The sequence below is a fragment of the Natator depressus genome, chromosome 4 (genome assembly GCF_965152275.1).
Source record: "Natator depressus isolate rNatDep1 chromosome 4, rNatDep2.hap1, whole genome shotgun sequence".
In the NCBI taxonomy this organism is placed as follows: domain Eukaryota; kingdom Metazoa; phylum Chordata; order Testudines; family Cheloniidae; genus Natator; species Natator depressus.
Window position 1 is genome coordinate 137934196 of NC_134237.1, and position 27857 is coordinate 137962052.

General features: G+C 49.0%; 1 protein-coding gene across 1 annotated transcript in view; it reads right to left on the minus strand.

The window, feature by feature from the left end:
• The window catches only part of DYSF (dysferlin), a 303950-nt gene that overhangs the window by 21721 nt on the left and 254372 nt on the right, over positions 1-27857 (minus strand). The window contains exons 49-53 of the mRNA XM_074951962.1: positions 26201-26340; positions 23366-23454; positions 22863-22958; positions 20582-20723; positions 8256-8355 (exon numbers count right to left, since the gene is read on the minus strand). Coding sequence (XP_074808063.1) covers positions 8256-8355; positions 20582-20723; positions 22863-22958; positions 23366-23454; positions 26201-26340 — 567 coding nt within the window. The remainder of the gene's footprint in view (positions 1-8255; positions 8356-20581; positions 20724-22862; positions 22959-23365; positions 23455-26200; positions 26341-27857) is intronic.

Below are 27857 nucleotides of genomic sequence, written 5' to 3' on the forward strand. Positions count from 1 at the left end.
TGTCTCCAGCCTAGAGTCATGGCCAAGGCTAACTTCTCATGCTTACTCTGGAGTCTGGGCTGCATTGTGCCTCCCCCAGGCAGTCATTCCTGCTCGTATGGTTAAATTCACTGTGCCAGGCACTCCCGTGCTAAGAGCCAGGCCATTGCTCCAAGGCCGACCAGCCGCCATCCCTGGGGAGGCGCTGGGGACACTGACAATGATACCGCTCATGTCACAGGGCCGTTCCCCCCAAGTGAGTCCAAAGTGCTTTGTGGGAGTAATAAAAAGCCGCCCTGAAGTCAGTGGGAGTCTCAGTGGGAGTCTTTCCAATAGTGGCAGGCAGGGGGGAAGAATGGATGAGAGCCTGGGAGGCTGAGTTCATTGCTGGCGGGGTATGGGGATTGGGGGAGAGCTCCTGCAGCGGGAGACCAACATCACTTTAAGAAATTTTGAAGTATTGGCAATACTAATTGTCCCTCTCTCACACACACAAACAACTCAGAGGGGGGAGTCAGGGGAGTGCAAAAATCAAAAACCAGACCAAAATCACAGTGTGTACACGTTTAATCTTCGGCTTTTTGGATTTGTCTTGTGGTGTTTGAACCATGGTGGTTGGCCAAAAGCTGCTTCAGGGAGACTCCATCCCTTTAACATGCAGTGGAGGCTACAAGTCCCAGTGGGTGCAGGGTATGATGGGACTGGTGGCAACTGAGGGTCGGGGGGCAGAGTACCCGGGCTGCGGTGAATGGGGAAGGTGGTTTCCCCACAGGGCTCAAGCCTGCCTCTCTTACCCAGCTACAGCATCCACAGGGTGGGGCTCACAAGCCCCTTCTCCCTGGGCCAGTGGGCGGCTGCCCTTTTTCACCCGGCTCATTTGTGCAGGTGCCTGCGGAATGTGAGACTTGGGGGGGCAAATACAATTGCTGGGCTGGAGGAGGGTCAGATGCGGGGGCTCCAAATTAATTATTTACATTGTTGGGGGTTGGGCTCGGCTCCATCAGGCACGAGCGAGAGCAGGACCAAAAATCTCCTAGTTAGGACTGGGTGTTCCTGTCACAAAACAACACATCCCTCCATCTGCAGTGTGTGGAGACACACATACCCCCAGCAGAAAAGTCAAGCACAGTCCCCCAAAGGCTCACAAATCATGAGTCAACTCCAAAAATTATGAGATTTTAAAAAAAAAATTTAATATGGACTTTTTTGGTCGGTCTTTTTTCTTTTTTGATCCCGCCCCACCATGCATGTGTAATTCAGTGTTGCCAGCTCTTCCAAATTTGAGTGAGATGATTTTGGCCCATATGTTCTTTTCTCCCCCAGCTACTAACACAGTTCTCCATCAACTAGGTTATTTGAACTGCTTAACCCTTTACAGGTAAGGCGATCCAGTACAACTGCCAAGGAGGGATTTTATGCTACCCTTCCCTCTATATTTATGACAAGAGGCAACCAATCTCAGAGGGGTTTTGTTCCTCCAGACAGAACAGAAAAATTCAGGAGAGGACTGGAGATTCTCACTGTTGGCACCAACTGCACACAAGCACTGCTATTTAGCAACCCCAGGGAAAAGGTCTGGAAAGTTTCTCATTCCAAACCGGCCACCAGGTAACCCCCCCCCCCCGAGGAAAAGAGCTGTCGGACCCCACCTCCCTGGCGGTGGGGAGCAGCAGTTTTCGCTCAGGTCCGTTGCCCAGGGCGGACCAGGCCCGAGAGTAGAGCGAAGGCGGGAGTTCCCCTAACTGGCTCCAGCGAAATCTGGGGGCGCCCTCCGCTGGCAGCACAGTTGAGGCCCGTCACGTTACAACTGCTGGTCATGATACTCCGGCGGGTGGACCGACGGCTCCACCATGGCCATGAGTCACCCCTCTAAGGCCCTGACGGGCGCAGTAGTGAGGATTACACCGCAGGGACCGGAATGTCAGCACGTGGGCTCTACACTCGAACACACGCGCACGCGCAGTGCGTTACCCTCGAGAGCCAACACGCAGGCTGCCGGGAGCCTACGTGCCATTGACTGAGTCTGACCCCACGAGACCGAAGCCCCGCAGGACAGGCACAGCAACCCCACGCTGCACCCATGGTGGAGAAACCCCGGAGGTGTTTCCCCGACCACCTGTCCCTGCGGGAGATTCCAGGTGGCCCTTAGCTGGTCAGCTCGGTACAGGAGTGAGGAAGGGGGGGGAAGGGGAGGTGGACGAGGAGCACTCTCGGGCCCAGAAGTAGCTCCATCCCCTTCCTCACACCAAGCTCAGCATGCCTGGGACGCCAAGCCTGTCCCTGCACTGACCAGCTCGACAGCATCATGACAAGAACCCGCAGGCACCCGCACAAATGAGCCGGGTGAAAAAAGGCAGCCGCCCACTGGCCCAGGGAGAAGGGGCTTGTGAGCCCCATCCAGTGGATGCTGTAGCTGGGTAAGAGAGGCAGGCTCGACCCCTTCGGGAGAACCACCTTCCCCATTCACCGCAGCCCGGGTACTCTGCCCCCCGACCCCCAGTGGCCACCAGTTCCATCCTGTCCGGCACCCACTGGGCACTGGGACTTGTAGCCTCCTGCATGTGAAAGGGACAGAGTCTCCCTAGAGCAGCCTGGCCAATCCCAGCAGCTCAAACACCATGAGACAGACCCCAAAACCAGGCGATTGGCTTAAAAGCATGTGAAGTCTTGAAAACACAACCTAACTGTGTACTTTTGGTCTTTGGAATTTTTAATAGCCCCTGCCCCCAGCATGGGATTTTGGACCCCACTTGCAGGCGCTCTCACCCCACACTAACCATCCCAAGTTCAGCACTCAGTTCTGCTCCCCAGCCGGAGCCTGGCTTCTCCTGCAGCTCCCAGTTTTTCACCCTCCTCCTTCCAAGCCCTGGGGACTGCAGCAGAGCCCCTTCCCTCCCTCTCCCAGGCCAGGTGTTGCAGGGGGAGGGGAAGGATCAGGGGTTGTACCATCCGGTCCCCATTGCTCACAGGGGTCAGGGGGACAAGTGGTGGAGCCGCCCTGAGCTGCTGGGGTCTCTGCTCCCCCCTCCCCTCCTGTGGAAGCAGCGTGGGCTCCTAAGAGTAGGGGAGAGAGCCCTGCCAGCTTCCAGCAGCAGTTCTCATTGGCTGCTCTTCCTGGGAGGCAGGACAATGGGAAAGGCAGCCAATCAGAGAGGGATCTGAAATGCATGTAGGGTTTGGAGGTTCTGGCTTCGCCCCAACCTGGCTTCCAGCCCTAGCCTTGCTGGACTCACCGCCTCCCCTGTCAGGGTGAGGTCTAGGGTTGCCAACTTTCAAATTGCACAAAACCGAACACCCTAGCCCCGCCCCTTCCTCGAGGCAACACCCCCTGCCACGCCACTTCCCCGAGGCCCTGCCCCCCACTCACTACATTTGCTCTCCCTCGGTGGCTCACTCTCCCCAACCCTCACTCACCTTCATTGGGCTGGGGCAGGGAGTTGGGATGCAGGAGAGGGTGACAGCTCTAACTGGGGGTGTGGGCTCTGGAGTGGGGCTGGGGAAGAGGGGTTTGGGGTGCAGGAGGGGGCTCCAGGCTGGGGGGTGCAGCCGAGGGGTTCAGGGTGTGGGAGGGGGCTCTGGGCTGGGGATTGGGATGCAGGAGGAGATGAGGGCTCCATCTGGGGGTGCGGGTTCTGGGGTGGGACTGAAGGGTTCAGGGTGCAGGAGGGGGGAGCAGGTTGAGGCAGGGGGTTGGGATGCAGGGGGGATGAGGGCTCCAGCTGGGGGTGTGGTCTTTGGGGTGGGGCCGGGGATGAGGGGCTTGGGGTACATGAAGGGGCTGTGAGTTGGGGGGGGGCTCAGGGCTGGGGCAGGGGGTTGGGACTCGGGGTGGGGGTGCAGGCTTACCTCAGAAGGCTCCCAGTCAGTGATGCTGTAGGGCTAAGGCAGGCTTCCTGACTGTCCTGGCACTGTGCTGCAACCAGCAGGTCCAGCTACTAGGCGGAGGGGCCAGGAGGCTCCGCGCACTCCTCTCACCCTCAGGCACCGCCCCTGCAGCTCCCATTGGCCGCGATTCCCAGGCAGTGGGAGTGTGGAGCTGGTGCTCTGGGCGGGGGCAGCGCGTGGAGCATCGTGTCTCCCCCGCATAGGAGCCGGACCTGCTGGCTGCTTCCGGGGCGCAGCGCAGTGCCAGGACTAGCCTGCCTTAGCCCTGCAGCACTGCTGACTGGACTTTTAATGGCCCAGTCGGTGGTGCTGACCGGAGCCGCCAGGGTCCCTTTTCGACAGGGTGTTCCAGTCGAAAACCGGACACCAGGTCACCCTAGTGAGGTCCCTGCAGGTCAGGGATGAGGCTCGGTGGGGGATGGGAAGGGCTGGTGCTGAGGTGCCATGCAGTTCCCTTTGGGGGACAGCAGTGGGCATGCTGGGCCCAGTCCAGAGCTGGGGCAAATGGACGTCAGGGGCACTGCCCCCATTTACACCCACTCAGGATCCGTCCCGCCACCTCCAGCGCTTGGCCCAGCTGAGCCCTGAGCGCACTGTGAAGGAAGACACCTGGGGATTTCATTAGTAGAGATTGAGGGAGCCTGATCCCTCAGGAGGAGCAAACCTAGCAGGAAAACGGCCTATTTCCCAGGCAGCGCCTCCGGCTGCTCCTGCATTAACCCTGTGCAGACAATGCAGGGCAGGGTCGGAGCTGGGAATTACCGGTGTTTTCATTCACAAGTGCCCAGAGAGAGGGTCGCACTGGCCCTCCCGTGCATGGGGACCACCTCTAATTTGCATTCACTGGAGAAGATTGCATGTGCACTCTAACATATGCAGCCACCTTGCAAAGCCCTCACTGGTGCTGCTCTCCCTCGTGGGGTCCACTAGGACTTCAGAGGCGTATCCCATAGTGCTTTGTGCTGCCATGACCTCAACCAACCTAAGTCTTTCCCCGTGAACTCTGAGAGCCCTGGTCTGCGTTTGTGGGCACACAGGGGGAAGGGTGGGAAGGCGCTGGAGAACTATCAGCGCTCGCATAATGTAGCTTGGGTCCACACTGCTAAGTGGAACACAGGCTGTGACCCACGTGCCCAGCTGGGCCAGCTAGCCGAGTGAAAAGCAGCTCTTCACCAGGGTCAGAGGGTTGGGGGTGTGGATGGGAAGGGGCGAGGGGAACACCCAAGACCCGCGTTAAGTGAAGACAGACCCTGGATACTGCTGTGTTCCAGGGGGAGCACGGCATGTTAGATGTGGAGTCTCCCCCAGCTGCCCCTCTGTGTTAACAACAGTGGCTGCAGCACAGAAAGCTGGGGGCTGCGTCAGACCTATGGGGTGCATTGTGTCCCAGCCCCCACTTTAAGCAAACTAGAAAACATCCCTCCTCCAACCCTGAGTCAGGCACCTAATAAACAGCCACTAAACAATTCTGCGGTGCAGAGGCAACTGCCTATTCATACCCTGGACAACAATGGGCTCTGTGGACATGCAGATAAACCCACCTGCCCACTCCAGCGCACACGAAGGGAGACAGAAACATGGACCTCCAGCCAGACTGATAAATACCCGGACACAAAGACCCTCTCCCAAATTTCAGCCCTGCCTGGGGGAAACCCCCCTCTGAGATTGGCTGCCTCCCTCTGGGGGCAGAGCGTGTCTGGACTGCTGGGGGGGAGGGAGAAGTGATGGAGGCGGCACAGTGATGCAGAGAACGGATGGGGAAGCTGGTGGGTGGGGGGGTGAACTGATGCTGGGGGAGAACTGATGGGACAAAGCTTCCGCAGCAGGGGGCCAAAATCACGTCACTCCATACATTTGGGAGAGCAGGCCACACTGATCATCACCCGCACACATTGTATTCAGAAATCAAAACAATGGCCAGAAAACTCACTGCAACATGCAGCAGGGCTGAGCTGAAGAGTGAGGTTAGTTTTGGGCAACACATTTCAATGCAGAGCAGTCAAATCACAGAGAGTTTGGAGAAGAGAGATCAGAAAGGTTTAGAAATTAAAACGCTCTGAAGAGATCAGAAGATGGAACACCTCACATTTCTATGGCACCTGAAACAGCCCAAAGCACTTCACAAACTATATACATCCAGTGCAGCCACTTCTGGGGTAGAACGCCCAGCAAACTGCACAAAACAGAGGGGGCGGGATTTTGGCCAAGGAAGCCAAGCTCCTGCATTCTTACAAAAAATGCCACTGGATCTTTAATGTCCATGCAGAACAGACCGGACCTTGGTGTTTTAAGGTCTTGTCTTAAAGACTCATGTGTAGCAAACTGCATGGAATTCAGTTTATCTACCTTGGCATGGGCTGAAAGGCTGGGCATGTTTGTTCTGGAGGAGAAAAGGCGGAGGGGAAACATGAAAAGTGACTACAAATACAGGATATTAAAAGGGTGTTAGAAAGAGGTTTGAAGCCAATTCTCACTCATTACTGAAGACAAAACAAGATGCTCTGGGCTTATGGAAAGCTGCATCAAGGTGGAATCCTAAGAAAAATTGTTTAAACTCTTAAGAAGATTCATAGATTCATAGATATTTAGGTCAGAAGGGACCATTATGATCATCTAGTCTGACCTCCTGCACAACGCAGGCCACAGAATTTCACCCACCACTCCTACAAAAAAACCTCACACCTATATCTGTGCTATTGAAGTCCTCAAATCGTAGTTTAAAGACTTCAAGGAGCAGAGAATCCTCCAGCAAGTGACCCGTGCCCCATGCTACAGAGGAAGGCGAAAAACCTCCAGGGCCTTCCAATCTGCCCTGGAGGAAAATTCCTTCCCGACCCCAAATATGGCGATCAGCTAAACCCTGAGCATATGGGCAAGATTCATCAGCCAGATACTACAGAAAATTCTTTCCCGGGTAACTCGGATCTTACCCCATCTAATAACCCATCACAGGCCATTGGGCCTATTTACCATGAATATTTAATTACCAAAACCATGTTATCCCATCATACCATCTCCTCCATAAACTTATCGAGTTTAATCTTAAAGCAAGATAGATCTTTTGCCTCCACTGCTTCCCTCGGAAGGCTATTCCAAAACTTCACTCCTCTGATGGTTAGAAACCTTCGTCTAATTTCTAATCTAAATTTCCTAGTGGCCAGTTTATATCCATTTGTTCTTGTGTCCACATTGGTACTGAGTTTAAATAATTCCTCTCCCTCTCTGGTATTTATACCTCTGATATATTTATAGAGAGCAATCATATCTCCCCTCAACCTTCTTTAATTAGGCTAAACAAGCCAAGCTCCCTGAGTCTCCTTTCATAAGACAAGTTTTCCATTCCTCGGATCATCCTAGTAGCCCTTCTCTGTACCTGTTCCAGTTTGAATTCATCCTTCTTAAACATGGGAGACCAGAACTGCACACAGTATTCCAGGTGAGGTCTCACCAGTGCCTTGTATAACGGTACTAAAACCTCCTTATCCCTACTGGAAATACCTCTCCTGATGCATTCCAAGACCACATTAGCTTTTTTCACAGCCATATCACATTGGCAGCTCATAGTCATCCTATGATCAACCAATACTCCAAGGTCCTTTTCCTCCTCCGTTACTTCTAATTGATGCGTCCCTAGCTTATAACTAAAATTATATGGGAGATGATGGGGCAGGTACCAAGGTTTGTGAAATCAGCATTAATGGAGGTACTGGGATAGAACCATAGCTCATGTAAATCAGAGCAGCTCTACAGAAATCATTGGAACTACTAATAATTTATACCAGCTGAGGACCTGGTGCACTGAAGGTGGAGACCGGAGATCTATCATTTAGGGATTGCATCAGTCCTGCTGTGATACAGGGATCTGAACTATACTGCCACTGACCCACTAGACTTTCCTGTAATCCAAAGGATTCTATAGTGATTTGATCTCTATGGCCATATCTTGCTCTCTCTCTCTCTATTTCAGTACTGGGCATTAGAGGGGTGTGACATTCATTGCCTGAAACTTTTTATCAGCAAAAAACGCAAATTCTGAGACACCAAAACATTTCTCAGATGTCTGATGGCTTCACCGAGTGGTTCATATTGAAACCAAAAAAACTTCTGAAAAAAAGTTTCAATTTTTCACTTCAAAATGACTTGTACAGAAATTTCATTCAGTTTTTTTAAAGTTAAAAAAAATCAAACTAAGTCGACGTGGAATGTTTAGTGTTGAGTCCAACAAAACATTTTGTTCTACTCAAAAGGATTGTTTTTTTACTTTTCTATTTGCCAAAAATGTTCTAAAAATTACTTTTCAGGTCGACTCGAATTTTTTTTTAATATATTTTTCAGAATTGACAGCAACCTGAGAAATCAGTTCTTTGAACTAAGGACACGTCCCAACTTACCCAAGTAGTCATCAAAAGAGAATTTGTCATTGTCCCAGATCTGGAGGATAAGCTGGGGTGGGACTTTATTATCCGTCTTGTCCAAGCTCCAGAAGTGCTCCTGTGATCACACGGGAAAGGAAACAAACCAGAAAAGATGTTGAGCAGAAAGAGGAATACGGGGCAATCGTCATTTCAGACATTGTGTGTCTTTAGCTCCTTCAGTGCGCGCAGCCATGCTACCACAGACTGTAATCTCATTAGTTCTCACATGTTATAAACACTGGCCTTAGCCAAAGCATGGATGGGAGACATTCAGTGGTGGTGTAGGTGTCTCCTGCTGCCTAGACCACCCAGGGCCAATGACCCCGAAGGGTGGTAACAGGTACCATGCTGCTGAAGGATCTCTCTTTTCCAAGCATACATTTTAAGGCCACAAGAACCAATCATAATCATCCAGTCCGAACTCCTGCATAACAGAGGCCAGAGGACCTCACTCTGCAATTCCTGCATCAAGACCACAATTTCTGTTTGGGCTATGGGAGATCTGTTAGAAAGATATCTAGTCTTGACTGAATGGCTGCATGTGATGGAGAACCCCACCACATCCCGAATTCCAAATTACCATCCATGTTTACAATTTATGCCTTATTTCTAGTCTGAATTTGTTTCCCTTCTGCTTCCAGTCATTGGATTTTATTCTGCCTTTTACTGCTAGATTAAAGAGCCATCTACTGTAAGAAATCTCTTCCACATACAGATACGTACAGACTTTGATCAAGTTACCTCTTAAACTTTTCTTTCATAAACTAAATAGATTGAGTTTCTTCAGTTTCTCTCACTGGAAGGCACGATTTTCAGATCTCAAATCATTCTTGTGAGTTTTTTCTGAACCCTTCCAATTTTTCATCATCTTTTGAAGTGTGAACCACAGAACTGGATACAGTATTCCAGTAATGGTCCCACCAGATGAGTCTTGGTCCCTGTCACAGGGGGCCTGCCCCGCACCGGCCCTGAGAGGGTTAAAACCAGCCTAGGGAGGCTGAGCAGCAGGCAGCCAAAGGAGTGGCTGCAGGGGAAACAGCCAATCAGGGCCCAGCTGGCCCATATAAAAGGAAGTTGCAGACCAGAGTGAGGGAGTCTGCTGTAGGGAGCCTAGGGAGAAGAACGGCTTCCTAGGGGACTACAGAGAGACGAGCACCTGGGGAAGGGCAGGGGCTAGCAGGGACCGGGGGAAGCTAGGGAGAGCTCCTGATGGGCTGCCAAGACTTACAGGCTCGAGGCCCTGGGAAGAGGGCAAAGGAGCTGCAGCCAGAGGCAGGAGCAGAAGGAGCTGAGGCTGCGGGGAAGTGGCCCAGGGAATAGAGACAGTGGGCTGGAAGGAAGAGGCAGCAGGAAGCTGCTGTTTGTATGATCCCTGGGCCGGGGCCCAGAGTAGTGGGTGGGCCTGGGCCCCCCCACTAGCCGCTGAAGGAGCAGCCCAGCTGTGTACTGCCAAGTCGCTGCGAGGAGTGGCTGGACTCTTGGTGGAGGAGCCCCCTGGAAGTGGGAAAAAACGGATGGTGACCCGGCCGCAAGGCTGTGCCATGAAGCAGATGCTGAGAGGAAGGAGCCGTAACGGGTCTGCAGGCGGAGGCGAGGACGGGAGCCACCACCACCTGAGGGTGCACCCGCTGGGACTGAGCTAGTTCCCAAAATGCCCAGCAGGAGGCACCAGGTGGTGAGTGACCCAGGGACAGTCCCACTAATATTCCAGCAATGGTCCCTCTGGAAGAGTCTTAGGCCTTGAACACCGAGTCATTAAAGATCCCATGGCCCTTTTTGCAAGAGTTGGGATGTCAGTCCTGGTGGTCTGGCCATATGCTGATGTAAGAAATTGCATTGTGACTATCTAAATGTTCCCTGCACTTTCCATTAGATATGGTGCTCTCCCTCCATTCACCATCAGCCAGCTTTGCTCTTTGCAAATCTTCCCTCTGGAAACTTGGGTTCACATCCTGTGTAGGCTCCAAGTGAAACTGAGCTTGTGGTGGCATCATCTAGTTTATCATGGATATTGGCCCACGTCAAAAAAACTGCCACTTAATTTGGTACAATTGGTCAGTGTCCTCTCTAAAAGGGCCTGGTACTATACTATTAGAAAGTGCCTGCAGATTAGGAGTGAGGCGCTTCGATAGAGAGAGATGGAGACTCGTGCACAGTGAAGGCTTCATAATTCCTGGATCTAGTCAATGGAGTATTGCTCACATGGGGACGCAGGGTCAGGACCATTATCTCTGTTGAATGTTCTCATTAAGAGCCATGGTGCATCCCGTAGGCAAGGCTTCACGCCATCCTGTGTCAACATGGCACTATCATAAATGGAACATGATTTAATTAAAACCAGGAAATGTGGGAATTATTCATGACACATTCTCCCCGCCATAAATTCACCACTGGAGCTACAAACCTCGCATTCATTATATCAAGCAATATAAGAAAAAAGAATGTGTCAGACTCCATAAAAACATAAATAATTGACCAGGGTGATGGTGGGGGGAGGGGAATATTTAAACCCCATTGAAACTGGTTTCATTTAAGAGATCCCTCTGGAAGGTTGTATTTCAATTTATCTCCAATCCTCTGCTCGCTTTGTAAAAACACACTGACGGTTTTGAAATGGGGTGTTTTATTTATGCATCTTAAATATTTTAGGATCCAGAAAAATTATAAAATAATAAATGGAAACTTCAATTTTTTTCACCTCTTCCTCCGAGAAACTGATGTTTTTTCAAGGGGGTGGGAGAGGGGAGTCATTTTCCCAAGTAATAAATTATTCTAAATTAAAACTGCTAAAAAGGACTGGCATCTGAGTCTTCCCTTTCCTACATTTTGATTATGTCCTACCCTGTAGAGGGACTGTTAGCTACCCAAGGGGGAAACCACAGAAGAGGGTCCCCTGGGAAGTGTTATGGATATAGAGAGTCAACTTACAAAAGAGATATGGTTAAAACGTGGATGTCTTAAAGTGAGCCACCCAAATCCATATTTTAGGTACCTAGACTATGCAACCCCATTTTCGGACGATCTGAGCACCTGCAACTCCCAGTTACGGGAAGGGCCTAACTTTAAGGGACCTGAGTTTCAAAATGCTGACCTGCCCCTTTAAATGCTGGAGGTAGGAGTGGCCTCCTTTTGCTCACGAGAAGAAAGGAGGCGGAGCTCCTGCCAAGAGGGGCAGAGACTTAGAGTCTGAGGGACCGACAACGAGGATAACTGGCTCTAGGGGTGAACATATCATAGAACCCGAAGATATCGCTGTATGTTCAATTTCACAGTGTCTCCCACAGTGAAAAGCACGTGGCATTTAACTGACTTTCATTAGCCGAGTCCATACTTTTTGCCACCGAAAACATGATGTTGGGAACAGGGATGAAATGTAGAATCTATTCGCAATTCATGGGGTGAGATGAAGAATTCGCAGCAAGCCGAACGCTGGGGCCCCTTGTCTGAGCCAAGTCCCGCCACGCTAACTCACGCTCCATGGGCACTCCCATTTTGATTTCAGTGGGCTTGATTCCAATGGCCTTATTCATACGTAGGCCTTGTCTACACTCCCACTTCTGTCAGTGTAACTTACGTCACTCAAGGGTGTGAAAAAACCCACATCCCTGAGTGACATGAGTGAAACTGGCGGAAGCGCAGGTGCGGACAGTGCTATGTCGGTGGGAGAGCCTCTCCTGCCCACACAGCTACCGCTGCTCGTTGAGCTGGTTTTATGCTGTGGGCGGGAGAGCCCTCTCCCATTGGCACAGAACGACTACAGCCACCTTACAGCGGCGCCATCGAACTCACATAGACCCATCGAACTCAACCGTATTGAAAGCGGAAGGCAGCATGGACTGGCGGCAGGGCACTGACTTGGGTGTTGGTAGACCTGGCCTCTACTCCTAAGCAGCTGTGTAACCTCGACAAGATCTCCTCTCTATCTCTGCTTCCCCCCACCCCCAAACCCTTTGCCGATTTAGACTGTAGCTGCTCTGGGCAGGGACTGTAATGGGGCCCTGATCTCAGCCTCTCATTGCTACTCTAATGCCAATAATAACATGTGGAATACGGTGCTACTGAGTCTGGGCAGCAGAAACTGGCACAATGGGATTGCTCATGTACTCAGTTACTGCTCAGCCAGGGTATCAGAATCCGGCCCTCAACTTTTAGTCTGCAATAAGCACATTCACCGTCCAACACTGCAGCTTTTACTCAGATGATCAACCCTGCCTTCAGTGAGGCTCTCTGCCTGACTAAGGATGACTCACGCAGGATGAGACGTTTGGCAGATTCAGATACAGCACACAGTTTGCACAATCGGTACAGCTTGGCCTTTCTTGTGGAAAAATACTGTCAGCGTGGCTTGGCCAGCAGGAGAACACTCCTCCTAGGAGCCATGTGAACCAGGAGACACTGCAGAGCAAATCTGGAAACTAGGTTGTGAAAAGGGATCAGGTGGAGGGGAAAGGGGAGGAATTCGATGCATAGCTAAGTTTATGGTCTATTTTGAAGCAGCGAGAAATTTGCCTCGATGATTAAACCTTGCTACGAAGGTGCACCATAAAATTACCCTTTGCAACAATTCTGCAAGCCCGGGAGGGAAAAGGAGGTGAATTATTGTCGGTTTTGTTTTGCAGTGGTTTGGAGAGGGGGCGGTGTGTAAATGTTTTATGATTATGAATAATACAGGAAGGAGGCATAAGAAATTGTTTCTATCGCTAGCAAAGTGTTGACAGTTCTGCAATTCTTCTGGGCTGTTTATGTTCTACGGAATACAAAGTCAAGAGCATTTTCTCTGGGGCACTGTGACCCTCAACTGCTGGTTTCCACTCTGTAGCTTTGAAGAAAGTCTGGCTTGTTTCAGCCTGTGCCTGGAGGAAAGAGCTTCTTCTTTGGCCCCATAGCCTGCATTTGTTCCTCCTGGCTGCTCCAGAGGGGGACCCGGTGGCTGGGCGAGAGGCCCTGGAGCATCTCATTGGTGGCTGGCTGTCCGCTTTTTCTTGTGGCAGTTGAGCCCCTCCTCTTGTGACAACTAGAACTAACTGTTCCAAGGAGCAATCCTTCAAGGTGTCAAGAAACAGCTTCTCTGAACTTTGTCCCATTAGGACATTTCATCTATTTATAATAAGTAGGCAGCTGAAATCATCCATTATTACTATTTCATTTGACTATTTTGCCTCTTTGAGCTCTGACTACTGTTGCCAACTCTCACAATTTTATCCAGCCTTTCACAATCCTTGGTGTTTTTCTTCATGCCCCAGCTCTTGGAGTCAGGTGACTGCAATAGAGTCTCAGTATTCACTTTGAACAAAAATTCAGTTTTTAGACTTCCTGGTAACAAACAAAAGCTTGGAAATGTGACCTCTTCAGGCTCAAAAATTAGAAGGCAGATGAAAAGAACCCAACATTTCTTATTTTTAAATTCTCTTGATTTTTAAGCCAATCTCGTGATTTTGTGGGGGAACTGGCATAATTTTTAATTCTTGGGATTGGCAGCAACAGTCTCCATTAAAATTCTATCCTCAAAGTCCTTTCACTGATCAGGAGGCTGGCACCTTAACCCTATGAGTAATATACTGTTACTACTATATGACTGTGCAATGCCTAACACAATGGAGCCAAGAGCTAATGGAAGGCTGTAGTTGTCATCACTCTCTAAATGTTAAATAAATTATTTTTTATTATTATTATTATTATTATTAATAATAATAATAGACTTGGGATTTTTATTCTCCAGACCAGGGGAGGGCAAACTATGGCCCATGGGCCAGATCCTGTCCATCAGGGCTTTCAATCTGTTTCAATTGCCAGCCCCATGGTGCAGCAGGGCTAAGAAAGGCTCCCTGCCTGCCCTGGCCCTGCACCGCTCCCGGAAGTGGCCGGCACCACATCCCTGCGGCCCCTGGGGGAGGGGGGAGGCAGAGGGCTCCATTGGCCGGGAACAGGGAACCGCAGCCAATGGGAGCTTCGGGGGTAGTACCCGCAGGCAAGGGGAGCGCGCGGCAGAGCCGCCTGCCCCACCCCACCCCCAGGAGCCATTGCCGGACATGCTGGCCACATCCATGAGTGGCACAGGGCCAGGGCAGGCAGGGAGCCTGCCTTAGCCCTGCGACTCGCCGCTGCCACCGTGGAACCGCTCGAGGTAAGCGGCGCCGGGCCGGAGCCCACACCCCAAACCCCTCCTGCACCCCACACCCCAACCCCCTGCCCTGAGCCCCCAAACCCCCTGCCTTGAACCCCCTGCCTCACCCCTCCTGTACCCAAACCCCCTGTCGGGAGCCCCCTCCTGCACCCCAAGACCCTGTCCTGAGCCTGCTCCTGCACTCCCTCCCACACCACAATCTTCTGCCCCAGCCCTGATTCATAGCCCTGCATACAATTTCCCCACTCAGATGTGGCCCTCGGGCCAAAAGTTTTGCCCACTCCTTCTCCAGACCCTATGGCATGGTGCTCTCTACTCTGGAATTGTGTCTCATGCAGTCTATGGAATGTATTTGGCATAGTGCTAATTCCTCAGTCTCTGCAATCTGTCCTTTCTATATAATTTATAGTCAGGTACCAGAGTGTTTGAGTGACTTTTGTTATTCCACTATCTTTCAGTAATGTCTAGCACATCATATTCCTCGTACATTGCCAGGCATTTCGGTTCACCCATTTTTGCCTTCCATCTTCTTGCTATGTTATCCATTTCTGTATATGTTTGTTTCTTTTATTATTAATAAAATCAATAATCGGAAATAGAGCTGGTTGAAATTTTTCAACTGAAATATTTTTCATCAACATGGAAATGTTAGATTTGATTAAAATTTTGATTTTTCCAATGGAAACAAACTGAATTTTTTTGTTTCAAGTTGAAATTTTCATTTCATTTTTCAAAAACCAAAATATATTCAGTTTTCAGGTTCCACCATCTCATCTTTGTCTCCTGTATTTTACATTCCCCTTATTTTTATCCACTGTAAAAGAAGGGAGGAAAGCAGGAAAAGGAGGGGGGGAAATCTCCATACTGAAAATCAATTACTGTTTTTTATCCCAGTTTTTGATAGCCAAAATGAAATGAAAATTTCAACAAAATGTAAAATTCAGTTTGAATTTTCTTCAATTGAAAAAAATCAAAATTTTCCACTAAAAATATCAAACAAAAATGTTTTGGGCACACTATGTTGCAGGAATAAACTTGGATTTTCCAACCAGCTCTAATCATGAGAAGAAAGAAAAGTTGGCTAGAAAGCAGGCTAGATTGTCAGGCTCAACGAGTAGTGATCAACGGCTCGATGTCTAGTTGGTAGCTGGTATCAAGTGGAGTGCCCCAGGGTTCGGTCCTGGGGCTGGTTTTGTTTAACATCTTTATTAATGATCTGGATGATGGGATGGATTGCACCCTCAGCAAGTTCACAGATAACACTAAACTGGTGGGGGGGGAGAAGTAGATATGCTGGAGGGTAGGGATAGGGTCCAGAGTGACCTAGACAAATTGGAGGATTGGGCCAGAAGAAATCTGATGAGTTTTTTAAGGCCCAGCCTGACAAAGCCCTGGCTGGGATGATTTAGTTGGGGTTGGTCCTGCTTTGGGTAGGGGGTTGGACTAGATCACCTCCTGAGGTCTCTTTCAACCCTAATCTGCTATGATTCTATGATTTACATGACCCTATGCAAACATTTTCAAAAGAAAGGGCTTTAAAGAATGTGCCACTGATCCTGCAGGCACTCCATGTATGAATCCAGTGTTAGCTGAGGTTCCCTGGCATCCTACAGAAGGTGTTCAGCACCTTGTATGATCAGAACCTAAGTTCTTCAAGGAGCTTTGGTATCTTTCAAGGTGAAAAGCACAATATGCCATGAGAAAAAAGCTATGGTGTTGTAGCAGCAGTAATTGTAATTCTGGTTATTTTTCATGAGGAGGAAGGAAATGGGTAACTGTCCGCATAACTCAAGGGATAAACTCCAGGGGATGTGTGATGAGCATACTGAGCCAGATCTGCCTGTCTACTGATTTGTCTTAGGATTTTATAATGCCACCTCAGTAGCAGAGCACCTCCCACATAGAATCAATAGCAACAGCAAAGTCCCTAATGGACTTCACAGAGTCTCTTGCTCTTCTCCCTGACCCCAGGCTGGCATACATCTGCTTAGGTCCATGGAATGCAATGGCCAAGTTACCCCAGAAGAGGTTCTGGCCCACAACACTCCTGGGCGGTCACTACCAGGAAGACATCAACAAATGGCAGTGAATCGACAGGAATTACTTGGTGGAAACAACTTACAAGGAAGCGAGGTAGGGTGAGGGCTGGACACGGGTATAGCTGGGAGTCATGGGGAAAAAACAAGCCTCTGGATGTAAGTCTCCTTCTTGCCCACTTTTTCCACTAGTCCATAGCGCCGCTCCCCGCTTCTCTTCAGATCCATCTTAAGACCCACCACTACCATGATGCCTACAGGAAACTGCCAACTGATAATGGCTACATAGAAAGCCGGTCAAGTTTGCTGCTATATCTGGGCCCTGATTTAGCAAAGCATTCAAGCAGAGGACTTCAACAGGGACTTAAACATGTGCTGATGCACTTTGTTAAACTGGGGGCATATTAATTTACATACACATCCTACACTTAAATGTCTCACAATCATCAAGTCATGCCTCCGGGTATCCTACATAACCACTTATTCTTAGCACTGTTATCCACCTGCTCCCACCCCAACTACCCACTCTCATTTGTTATACCCACTTCCTGTGTCTTATCTTAAATAAGATTGAAGTAGGGGTGGTGTCTCCCTATATGTTTATATAGCACCCAGCTCTTGTCTAGGTCTTCGGAGCCTATTGCTATAGAAGAATCATGGAATCATAGAATATCAGGGTTGGAAGGGACCTCAGGAGGTCATCTAGTCCAACCCCCTGCTCAAAGCAGGACCAGTCCCCAACTAAATCAAGAATCACACAAAATGAAGGGGAAGTAGAAGAAGAACATGCATGGTGAGTATTAGGACATTTTCTATGGGTGAGATCCATTAATCTGCGGAGTAAACTCCCAAGGGAAGTAGCAGAAAACTCATTGTTTAAAACAAAACTAGCCAAAGCCCTGGAGGAAAGTCTGTAGGAACCAATTTTACATTGGCAGAGGAATGAGGAAGATGATTCAACGGATCTTTATGCATCTCTACCTTTGATGTTTCATTACGCTATTACAAGCAGAGACTAGCCTTAAGCAAACCTCTTCATTTGATTTTCCCTCAATTTTAGGGTGAATATTTGCAATCTGGATCTGAATTTTGCATTCCGAGGTCCAGCTCTCAATGGGGAGCTCAAGGTTCTTTGTGGATTAACTAACAGAGCGTGTAGCCCCAGGACAAACAAAGGAGTGGAAAGCCAGTGCCGGCACTCTTCTCTGCAGCACTCTCAGCTCAAATGCCACCTCCAGGAGGCCTGGGCGCAGGTGGCTTTTAGCTGCTTAGAATTTGCTGTCTGACCGTTTTGATTTAAATTCCGCTTTCTATGGCTGTATTTAAAGATCAGTGCATGGGCTTTTTACAGCAGCAGTAATGAACCTGGAGTTCAAACAGCACATGGCGAGATCAAAAATTGAAAGAGTGGAATGTGTCCTGCAAACACAAAGCATGGCTTTTCATTCGTTATTTTTGCCTCTACAGAGCTATTTTACAAGCTGTTTATTTTCTGATACAGTGTTGGCAGACATGTGGTCGGAGGAGAATCAATATCGGCACAGTGGGATGTATTTTCTTAAAGGGTTTATTGGGGGGGCTTTGCTTTTTCAAAGGGGATAATTGAATGTGCTACACACTGTACTTTTGATTTGTTTAACATGAAGCGTGAAATGGGTAGAGGTATGATTCTGTCAATCATCTTAAGTATCCAGTGATTCGCACTGAAACTGGGCACCTTCACGGGGGGTTGAAGCGGTGGGTGGAGGGGCTGGCTAGCTCAGGGGACTGGTAATGGAACTAAGGAGTCTTTCACACCAAAGCACTGGCTCCAATCCATCTAACTCCAGAAAGTTATTTTCCTGTGAAAGGAATTGGGAGAGTGGCTCCTAATCTAGCTCACATCTAGGCAAAGGCCACACCCCAATAAGCTTTCTTAGGCAGAGAGACCAATGGCTGAATGCACACAGAGACCAAGTTCTTACTGGAAGGGCAGTGTGATGGAGGCAAGAACTCTTGTGGGGGGATTAATTCAGTATTGGAGTTTGTAACTATAACACCGACAGACTCTGGTTATCAGCAGGTGGGATCAAACCTGGGACCTCAGGAGCTAAATTCATGAGCCTCCACCGCATGAGCTAAAAGCCCCATGGCTGTTAGCTAAGGCTGTAGAGCAGACTCATTAATATCTCTCTCTCTCTCTCTCTAAGTGGTCTCAGCACCACTAGATGGGACAGAACACCACACCCAGGAGGTGTGTGGTGTTACATACTTCCCCTAGCTGAGGAAGCACATCCCGAGCTTCAGAGATTTCCCAGTGGAAATCCCAGATGAGCCCCCCCTTGTAACGCCGACAGATCCTGGTCATCGGCAGGCAGAATTGAACCTGGGACCGCTGAAGCTAAATGCATGAGCCTCTGCTGCATGAGCTAAAAGCCATGCGGCCCTTAGCTAAGGCTGTAAAGCATACGCATTCATGGCGGGGGGTGAGAAAACCTGGATTTGTGTTGGAAATGGCCCACCTTGATTATCATACACATTGTAAGGAGAGTGATCACTTTAGATAAGCTATTACCAGCAGGAGAGTGGGGTGGGAGGAGGTATTTTTTCATGCTTTGTGTGTATATAATAAGATCTTCTAAACTTTCCACAGTATGCATCCAATGAAGTGAGCTGTAGCTCACGAAAGCTTATGCTCAAATAAATTGGTTAGTCTCTAAGGTGCCACAAGTACTCCTTTTTCTTTTGCGAATACAGACTAACACGGCTGTTACTCTGAAATCTCTCCAAGTGGTCTCGGTGCCACTACAAGGGACAGAACACCACACCCAGGGGGCCTGTGGGTTACATGATGATACCCCAAAGCAAGCCAGTTCCTGAAGAGAGAGATGGGACCTTAAAAAAAAACTTCTCGGGAGAACTGGGGTAGGGGAGGTGGGGCAAAGTAGAATAGATCTCACCCCTCCCCCCCACCCATGAACGTATTCCTGGATATTCTGCCTACATTTTCCTTAATTTAATCCCAGCATGTCTAGCTCTACCCACCCACACACCCCTGCCTGCTCCTAGGCTTCCCTGACACCTATATCCCCTTCCAATATCTGTAGGCTCTTCCCTCCCTTCACTTTTGCCAACCCACGTTATGAAGATAATTGACTATTTGTAGCTTGATCAGCAGCACAGTGCTGAGGACTGTCATTGTATATTTGGCCCCAATTCAGGATACGTGACGACAATTTCCTCATCTCGGGGTTCACTGCTACAGCTGGGCACACATGAGGTAAGTCGAGTGCCCTCTGAAGGTCTGTTCGATCCCCCTTATGGCTGTCTCTTACTAGCACTACCTCATATGTCCAGAACCCCTTCTCGAGAGTCAGTCCCTCTAACCCAGCGGTTCTCAAACTGTGGATTGTGACCCCATTTTAATGGGGTCACCAGGGTTGGCTCAGAATTGCTGGGGCCCGGGGCCAAAGCCCAAGCCCCACCACCCAGGACTGAAGCTGAAGCCTGAGCCGCACCACCCAGGGCTGAAGCAAAAGTCCCAGGGCTTCAGTCCTGGATGGTAGGACTCAGGTTACAGGCTCCCTGCCTGGGGCTGAAGCCCTTGGGTTTCAGCTTTGGACCCCCTGCCTGGAGCAGTGGGGCTTGGGCTTTGGCCCCCCAACCCAGGACAGTGGGGCTCGGGCAGGCTCAGGCTTCTGTCCCCACTCCTGGGGTCATGTAGTAATTTTTGTTCTCAGAAGGGGGTCACGGTGCAATGACGTTTGAGAACTCCTGCTCTAACCCCTTAACCACTGCTGTTGTGTAATCCACTGATTCATCGATTCGAAGGCCAGAAGGAAAGAAGTGTCACTAATCCTCCCTTCACCCCCATCACTCCCATGTAAAAACAGATCAATGGCAGGCATATCATTGCGTAACTTCAGTGTGTTGTTTGCTGTGTAGAACAAGCACATGTTGTTTGCGGTGTTGTGGCCATACTGGTTCCAGGATACGAGAACAGATGTATGAGGTAATTCTTTTACTGGACCATGCTTCTGAGCTTTTCTCTTTCAGCAACAAATGTTGGTCCAGTAGAAGATATTGCCACAAATACCTTGTCTCTAACAAGAAGTATAGTCAGTCCCCCAAGGACTATAACTAGGCGGATGTAAGAAGCTCACCTTTTTAGCAATGTGACAGACTTGCTCAGCGGGAAGGTAGTCAAAGGGGAAGACAAATCTCCAGTTGAAATTCCCTTCGCCTCCCATAGACCGGTAATGCACATCGGTCTTCTGTTTGTTCTCCTCATGGCCAATCATCCAGCTGCAAAATACAAAGGCACTGAATAATGAAATGAAAACAAAGGATCTTTGAGCAACTCACTCAAAACTGATGGGTGCAGATATAAAGATGACTGAAAGAATAATGACAGGTTTCAGAGTAGCAGCCGTGTTAGTCTGTATCCGCAAAAAGAAGAGGAGGACTTGTGGCATCTTAGAGACTAACAAATTTATATGAGCATAAGCTTTCGTGAGCTACAGCTCACTTCATCGGATGCAACTCATGAAAGCTTATGCTCAAATAAATTTGTTAGTCTCTAAGGTGCCACAAGTACTCCTTTTCTTTTTGAAGGAATAATGATTGGCATATTGCCCACTGGTTGCCTGTTGGTTTCCAACTGGTTTTAAGATGTTGTTTTTGACCTACAAAGTCCTAAATGACCTGGGACCTACCTACATAAAGGAGCCTAACTTTAGCTTTGACAGTTTTGGTCAGTAATTGCAAAATAACTTTCTGTAGGAAATTTTAATACAAAATTATACATTTATTTAGTATAAAATTTAATACAAAATTAAAAATAAAAAAATCTCCTTGTCATAGAATCATAGACATGTGGGGCTGGAAGGGACCTTCAGAGGCCGTCAAGTCCAGCCCCCTGCGCTGAGGCAGAATCAAGTAAGCTTAGATCATCCCTGACAGCTGTTTGTTTAATCTGTTCTTCACAACTCCAGTCATGGGGATTCCACAAACCTCCCTTGGAAGCCTATTCTAGTGTTTAACCATCCTTATATTAGAAAGCTTTTCCTAGTAGCTAACCTAAATCTCCCTTGCGGCAGATTAAGCCCATGACTTCTTGTCCTACCTTCAGTGGGCATGGAGAACAATTGATCACCATCCTCTTTGTAACAGCCCTTAATGTATTTGTAGACATATCTGTACTGATGCTAACACAGGACCATCATGCCTGGCACGATGGGGCCCTGGTCTCTGTTGGGGTTCTAGGTGCTTCTTTGATACAGATAATAAATAGCAGTTTAGCTTCTTGCAAACAAAACGCACTGCTATTTATTTGAGGTATTAGGGCCCTGATTGTGATCTATCTCATCTGCCTGCTTATAAGGACCCAGCCCATCACAGTAGCCTCTGACCTCTAGTTAGGAGGCCAACTAGGAGTCACACATAGTCACTAGTCTGACTTGTGACAGAGGTGCCTTTGTACTATAGGGCATAGTGCCAAATCACTTATGTGTCATGTGGGATTGGCTTTATAGGAGCCAGTGTCATGCAGGAATGTTGATTACCCCATCTTGGGAAGACATGGCAAATGATGGTTGGGCAAAGCATTTAGCTCATTTACAGCAATGGGTGATCTGTATGTTTGTTGGGAATGATAAAAAACCAGGCGGGCGGGGGGGGGCCTTGATCAAACATTAGATATTCCCACTTCCCCAATGCCACCCCGCCCCACTATGCTAATTCCAAGCTCCAAAACGTATGGAACCTCTTGGCTAGAATTGACAACAATGAACTTGATGCGAATACCAGGTAAGCCGTGTGCATTTTGGATTTACAGGAGGAAAATTGGGATTGTAAAAAAGGGATTTACAGTCTGTTTCAAAATCCTCCCTCTTCCTGTTCATAAAACCAAGAACGTACAAAATAAGTAACTCCCTTGGCTGTGATCGCATTATTTTACACAAGATAAAACATAAATGGAGTCAGACAGAGAAGGGAAAACGTGCCAGAGGAGTTACTGCCAGCTGCCACATTTTTGTCCAGGAAAAGGAATTTCAAAAAGGCAGCTATGTAAACAAGACTAGCTCTGTATACAACACATGCATAATCCATGCCATGGATGAGGCTTCAGTTGGGCTGGTATCCAGCAATACAACATACTAGCACCTCTCTCAAGTTGCTATCTTGTCCTTCAGAATCTCAGCTGTTATGGTTGCAAAGAAAACTGCAGAAATGTGAAGTGACTGTAGCTAATGCACTGGTGTTTGCAAAGAGCCTGGAACAACAGCTCACAGAGGTGTGAACTTGCCCCATTTATCTCAGTGAGGGGTTCACTCAGATGCCGAATGAAGACCACCTGAATGTCGCAATAGTTAACTGTTTCCTTGCTGATCTGTAACACATTGACACATCACTAACATAGCCTGAAGCAGCGGGATCGCCTACCCTTTCACGTAGATGTCGCTCATCTTCTCTCCAGTGATGCTGAGGTCATCTAGGATCACGTCTTTGGTGTTCCAGATAATGCAGCGCAAGAAGAACCTGAAATATCCCCCCACCACACACCGAGACATCAGAATGGAATAAAAACCGTGGTCTAAAATGGAAGGAAGCTAAGGCTATATTTAAAGGCAGCTTGTTTGCAGAATAGCTCAGAGGCAAAGGGTCTGATCCTGTAACTTTCACTCATGTGAGAAATCTCCCTGGGTGTAAAGTCACCCAGGAGAGTTTGGGCTAAAGGATGCTTTAGAAGCATATGGCTGTAGGCAATTAGGGCAGGAGAACGCTCCAAGCACTCATATCTCCTCTGACATGTGCATAACGATTCCCTGGGCAGAACGTGCAAGCAGCCACTATTTCTTTGTGTAAGTGACCAGATAATGTGGTCTATTCCATCAGCATCCCAGACAGGGAGCTCACACACCAGCAAGAAACAAAAGCCAAGTCACCTCTTTGCTCTGCGCGGCATGATGTTGAACGGAGGTCCAGGCGGACCCAGAGACTTCGGAAACAAGTCTACCCACATCTGTAGCTTTCCCTGTAATGAAACAAACAGCTGTGAGGTCTAGGAACTGGGTTAACGTCACTCTCCTTATTTGATGTGTTCATGGAAATATCGACTCGAAACAATGAAAGAGCTCAAAGGCAGGAGGAGATTTATTTTCGACAATGGCAAGGAGCCCACTTCTTATTTCAGCAAACAGATCTGGGAGCTGAAGCAAAGTACCCTCCCGGGGAGCACATACAGCGTACGAAACGGCTCTTTCATTTAATAGAGAGAGGCTGAGCAAGAACCGTCTGGCTTAGCTTCCAGAAGGCCCCCATTTTGAAGTAAGGGTGGTTAACCATTGGAACAAACTACCAAGGGAAGTGATGGATTCTCCCTCCATCTCTTGATGTCTTCAAATCAAGACTGGATCTCTTTCTGGAAGATACTCATTAGCCAAACACAAGTTACTGGGCTCAATACCTGGGTGAAATGTACGAGCCTGGGATACAGAGGAGCTCAAAGTAGATGATGTAATGGTGTGTTCTGGCCTTAAACTCTATGACTGAATCTACCTACATTGGGCCAGATGCTCTGCTGGTGTCAAAGGGTGTAGTAGCTTCATTGACTCAATGGTGCTAGATCGATTAACACCAGCTGGGGATCTGGCCTGTTACTTTTTGATGTTGTTGGGAATGGGTGCAAGGAAGAATCTAGGGACATCTGACTCCATTTTCCAGTTGCTTTATATTCCTGTGCTGCAGAGATCCTACTGAAATCTGCTTAGAGGTTTGTTTTTCTTTTTTTTTTTTAAGGTTGTCACTTTAACTGTTAAAAACCAGTGGGTGGTGATAAAGATATACTTTCTGTGCAGTGTCAAGGGCATAAAACTTATTGACTTTGAAAATCAGCCCATCATAAATGGCTTTGGGGTGGGGGGAGGCCATGAAAAATCTTCTTGCAACAGGAAACAGTAGCAAACTTTGGGCAGGTCTCCACTACCGCTTAAGCAGATCTAACTTACATCACTCAGGGGTGTGAAAAAGACATCCCCTGAACAACACAAGTTACAGTGACCTAAACGCTGTCCACACCAGCGCTATGTCAGCAGGAGACGCTTCTAGTGTAGACCTGCCCTTTGAAAGCCCAGCGTATAACTTACTGGAAACAGGTGCACACATTCTATCTCCTAGCTTTAAAACAGTGGGCCAGGGCCTTCCTTTTGGGAACTCCAGTGGAGCTGCCCCGTGGACTCCCTGGGCCCAGTTTCTTCACAACTGATGAGAAGAGCCAGAGTGAATCCTTCTACTGATCCTTGGTACAAATCCTGAGAGGTGCTGAGTACCTGCAACCTGCTTGACTTCCATGGAACCAGCGCTTCTCGGGATTTGGTCCACATTAGTTCTGTGGGGGTGGCAATGGGCAAACTGCCCAAGATCTGGAGGATCCTTCAAGACTTATCCAACCGCCTGAGCTCAGGCTTCTTCCCAAGATTTCTGGTTCTGCTCACCAGGGGAGACCAGAAAAAACAACTCTGCTCATCATAGTTCTAGCCAAAAGTACGCAGCGCCCGCACGGGCCGTACAATGTTTAGAAAAAAGAAAAGGAGGACTTGTGGCACCTTAGAGACTAACCAATTTATTTGAGCATAAGCTTTCGTGAGCTACAGCCGCTGTAGCTCACGAACGCTTATGCTCAAATACATTGGTTAGTCTCTAAGGTGCCACTAGTCCGCCTTTTCTTTTTGCGAATACAGACTAACACGGCTGCTGCTCTGAAATAATGTTTAGAAAGGAGTTAACAGAACAGTGTTTAGTCTGATTATAAATTCCGCAGGCCAAGGACCATCTCTTCTGCTGTTGTGTCTACAACAATGTCGTGCAGCCTAGAGGACTGAGCCCTGGGTTCTAATCTTGGTTCACCTACTAACCTGCTGCATGACCTCAGTCAAGTCCCTGCACCTCTCTTTGTCCTGTAGTTCTTCTCTATTGAGATTGTGAGCTTGTTGGGGCAGACAGTGTCTATCGCTATGTGTTTGTACAGCCCCTGACCTCGGCTGGCCTGTCTAAAGGCTGCTGTAACAGAGCAGAGCCTGCTATTGGCACATCAGTAAATAAGATTCAGGTGCTATTGTAGTCAGCGTGCTCCACCAGAGGGAATAAAGTGGCTGGAGAGACAGCGTGGCCAGGAAATGCTAGGTCTTAAACCTGAAAGCGCCTCTGTGGCCATGAGAAAGTCTTTAACCCACATCCCCGCCTCTGTTTTCCCATCTGCAAAGGGCAGGCAATAGTCTGCTCCCAGGGTGTTATAGGCATCACTGTCTGCTCAGTACTACAGAAGTGCCCATCGTTACTTAGTGGGTTATAGACTAGCGCTGGTCCGAAGAGTTTGGTGGAAATCTGTGTGATGGATCTATTCGGGCATCACCCACTCACACCCACGGCCACCTCCTGCAATCCCTGTCCGCACAGCAAGCAGTCCTCACTGACAGCAAGGCCACCCGTCCAATGGGATTACTCTGCAGGAGGGACACTTTGCGGGATCAGGCCATGACTGGTTCTTGTTTGATACACGGGGAAGCCTAGCACCCCCTGGTGGATGCATGCACAAGATGCTGCTGCTCATGGCGTAGAAAGGCACTGCCAGGGTCATCAGAAGCCTGATCCTTGACAGCCCAGTATGAACCCGTGATGCATGGCAGACCCTTTGCCAGGGGCCCCTTCTGAGCAGGCTGCTGCTGGACCAGTAGAAAAGCTCTGTTTCAGGCTTGGTCACTGACATACCCTGTGGCTCCTACCTGCTCAATTTCAGGCTGCAGCGGGCTGTAGAGAGGCCTCGTCTCCACGTGCTCAGGCACCAGGCCCTGCTTCCGCAGCGCGTACAGGGCGAGCCGCTCCTCCGGCGCTCCCAGGTGTGGGTTGAGGGGCTTGCCATCCTCTGCCACAGAGAGATCAGACAGCGAGCGAGGTTACTGAATACCCTTCATGGCTCCATCTCCGACCTGGGGCCCGATTCTGATCTCACACTGCGGCTTACCCCCGGGTCACTCCACGGACTACCCTGGGTCAGCGTGAGTCCAGAAGCCTGTCCCATGGGCGCTGTGACAATCTGGGGCACACGAGCTAGCAGCCTGCTGCTTGGACCAGGAGGGAGCTGGCTGGAGGGGGACAGATGGGGCACGCTTGGTGAGGGATGCTCAGCTCTGAAAGCCACAGCCCTCTTTGTCCCACCAGGTTCCGCATCTGATGAAAAGCCGCACTGGCAGCGCTGGTTTAGGGTAGAGTGGCTGGAGATGGGAAGGTGAACGGGACCATTTGGGGGAGTTTGCTCGGAGGTCTGCATATATTTTTGTTAAGGTTTGATCAACATTGTTCAAACTGGGTCAGTTTAACCCATCTTTCTAACATGCCGAGGGCCGCGGAGGGGCACTGCTGAAACCAGTGAGATCACAGCTTGTACCCGGGTCAGGGTCTTCTCTCCTGGCATTGATCTGAATAAGGAGCAACTCAGCTCTTCCACAGCACTTATCAGTAGATCTCACAGCATTTCACACACTTTACTGTATTTATCCTCACACACACCCCGTGAGACAGGGCAGGGCCCTGTTCCCGTTGTACAGATGGGGAAACTGAGGCACAGAGAGGCTAAGTGACTGGCCCAATGTCACACGGGGAGTCTGTGGCAGATCAGGGAATCCAACCCAGGTCTCCCAAGTCCCAGGTTAACGTCCTAACCACTGGAGAGGTGAATTAGGCCCCTAGTGATTACATACAAACACCCATTTGCCCCCTGTGATATTTCTCATCAGATTTTCACAAGAGGCCAGCACAGAACATTCCTCCATTGGGCTGACCTCTGCTGACCCTCGTGCAATGAATGCCAGAAGCTTCCTACCTTCTGAATCACGTTTCAGTCACAGCTCCCTTCTCCGTCCCTTATCCTTGGGAAAAGGTGCATCATCTGCTATTATTGGACAAGATCTAACAACTATGGTCCTGCTCTGCTCTGCACAGATATTAAAGATCCCTCGTCATTTTATGGAAGAGGAGGGAGTGTATCCAATTGTCCTCACCCAAAACTTTCCCTCTCCACATACCTATGCACTGATTTCCTGGAGTCCTCCACTCCAGAGGTGGCTGCATTTCAGCAGAGCTGAGAGTCTGTTCAAAGCACCCTGAGGGCCTTTGAAATGAAATGCGCTATATCAATATTATTACAGCTCTGCTGTTTTCAGGTGATATATCCCAGCTTCTTTCTTGGCAGTGTCTTGAAGTGGTTAAACTTCATACACATGGGATTCGTCCCAAGCCCTGGAAACCTGGCTTGGGTGTGTACGTGTGTGAGGCTCAGAAATAAAAACCTCTCTCTGAAACCAACAATGTGGGGGTTATGAAATAATGGTCTGGGCACAATGCTTGTAAAACCCCTGCTCTCGTATTTAATGGCTTCACTTT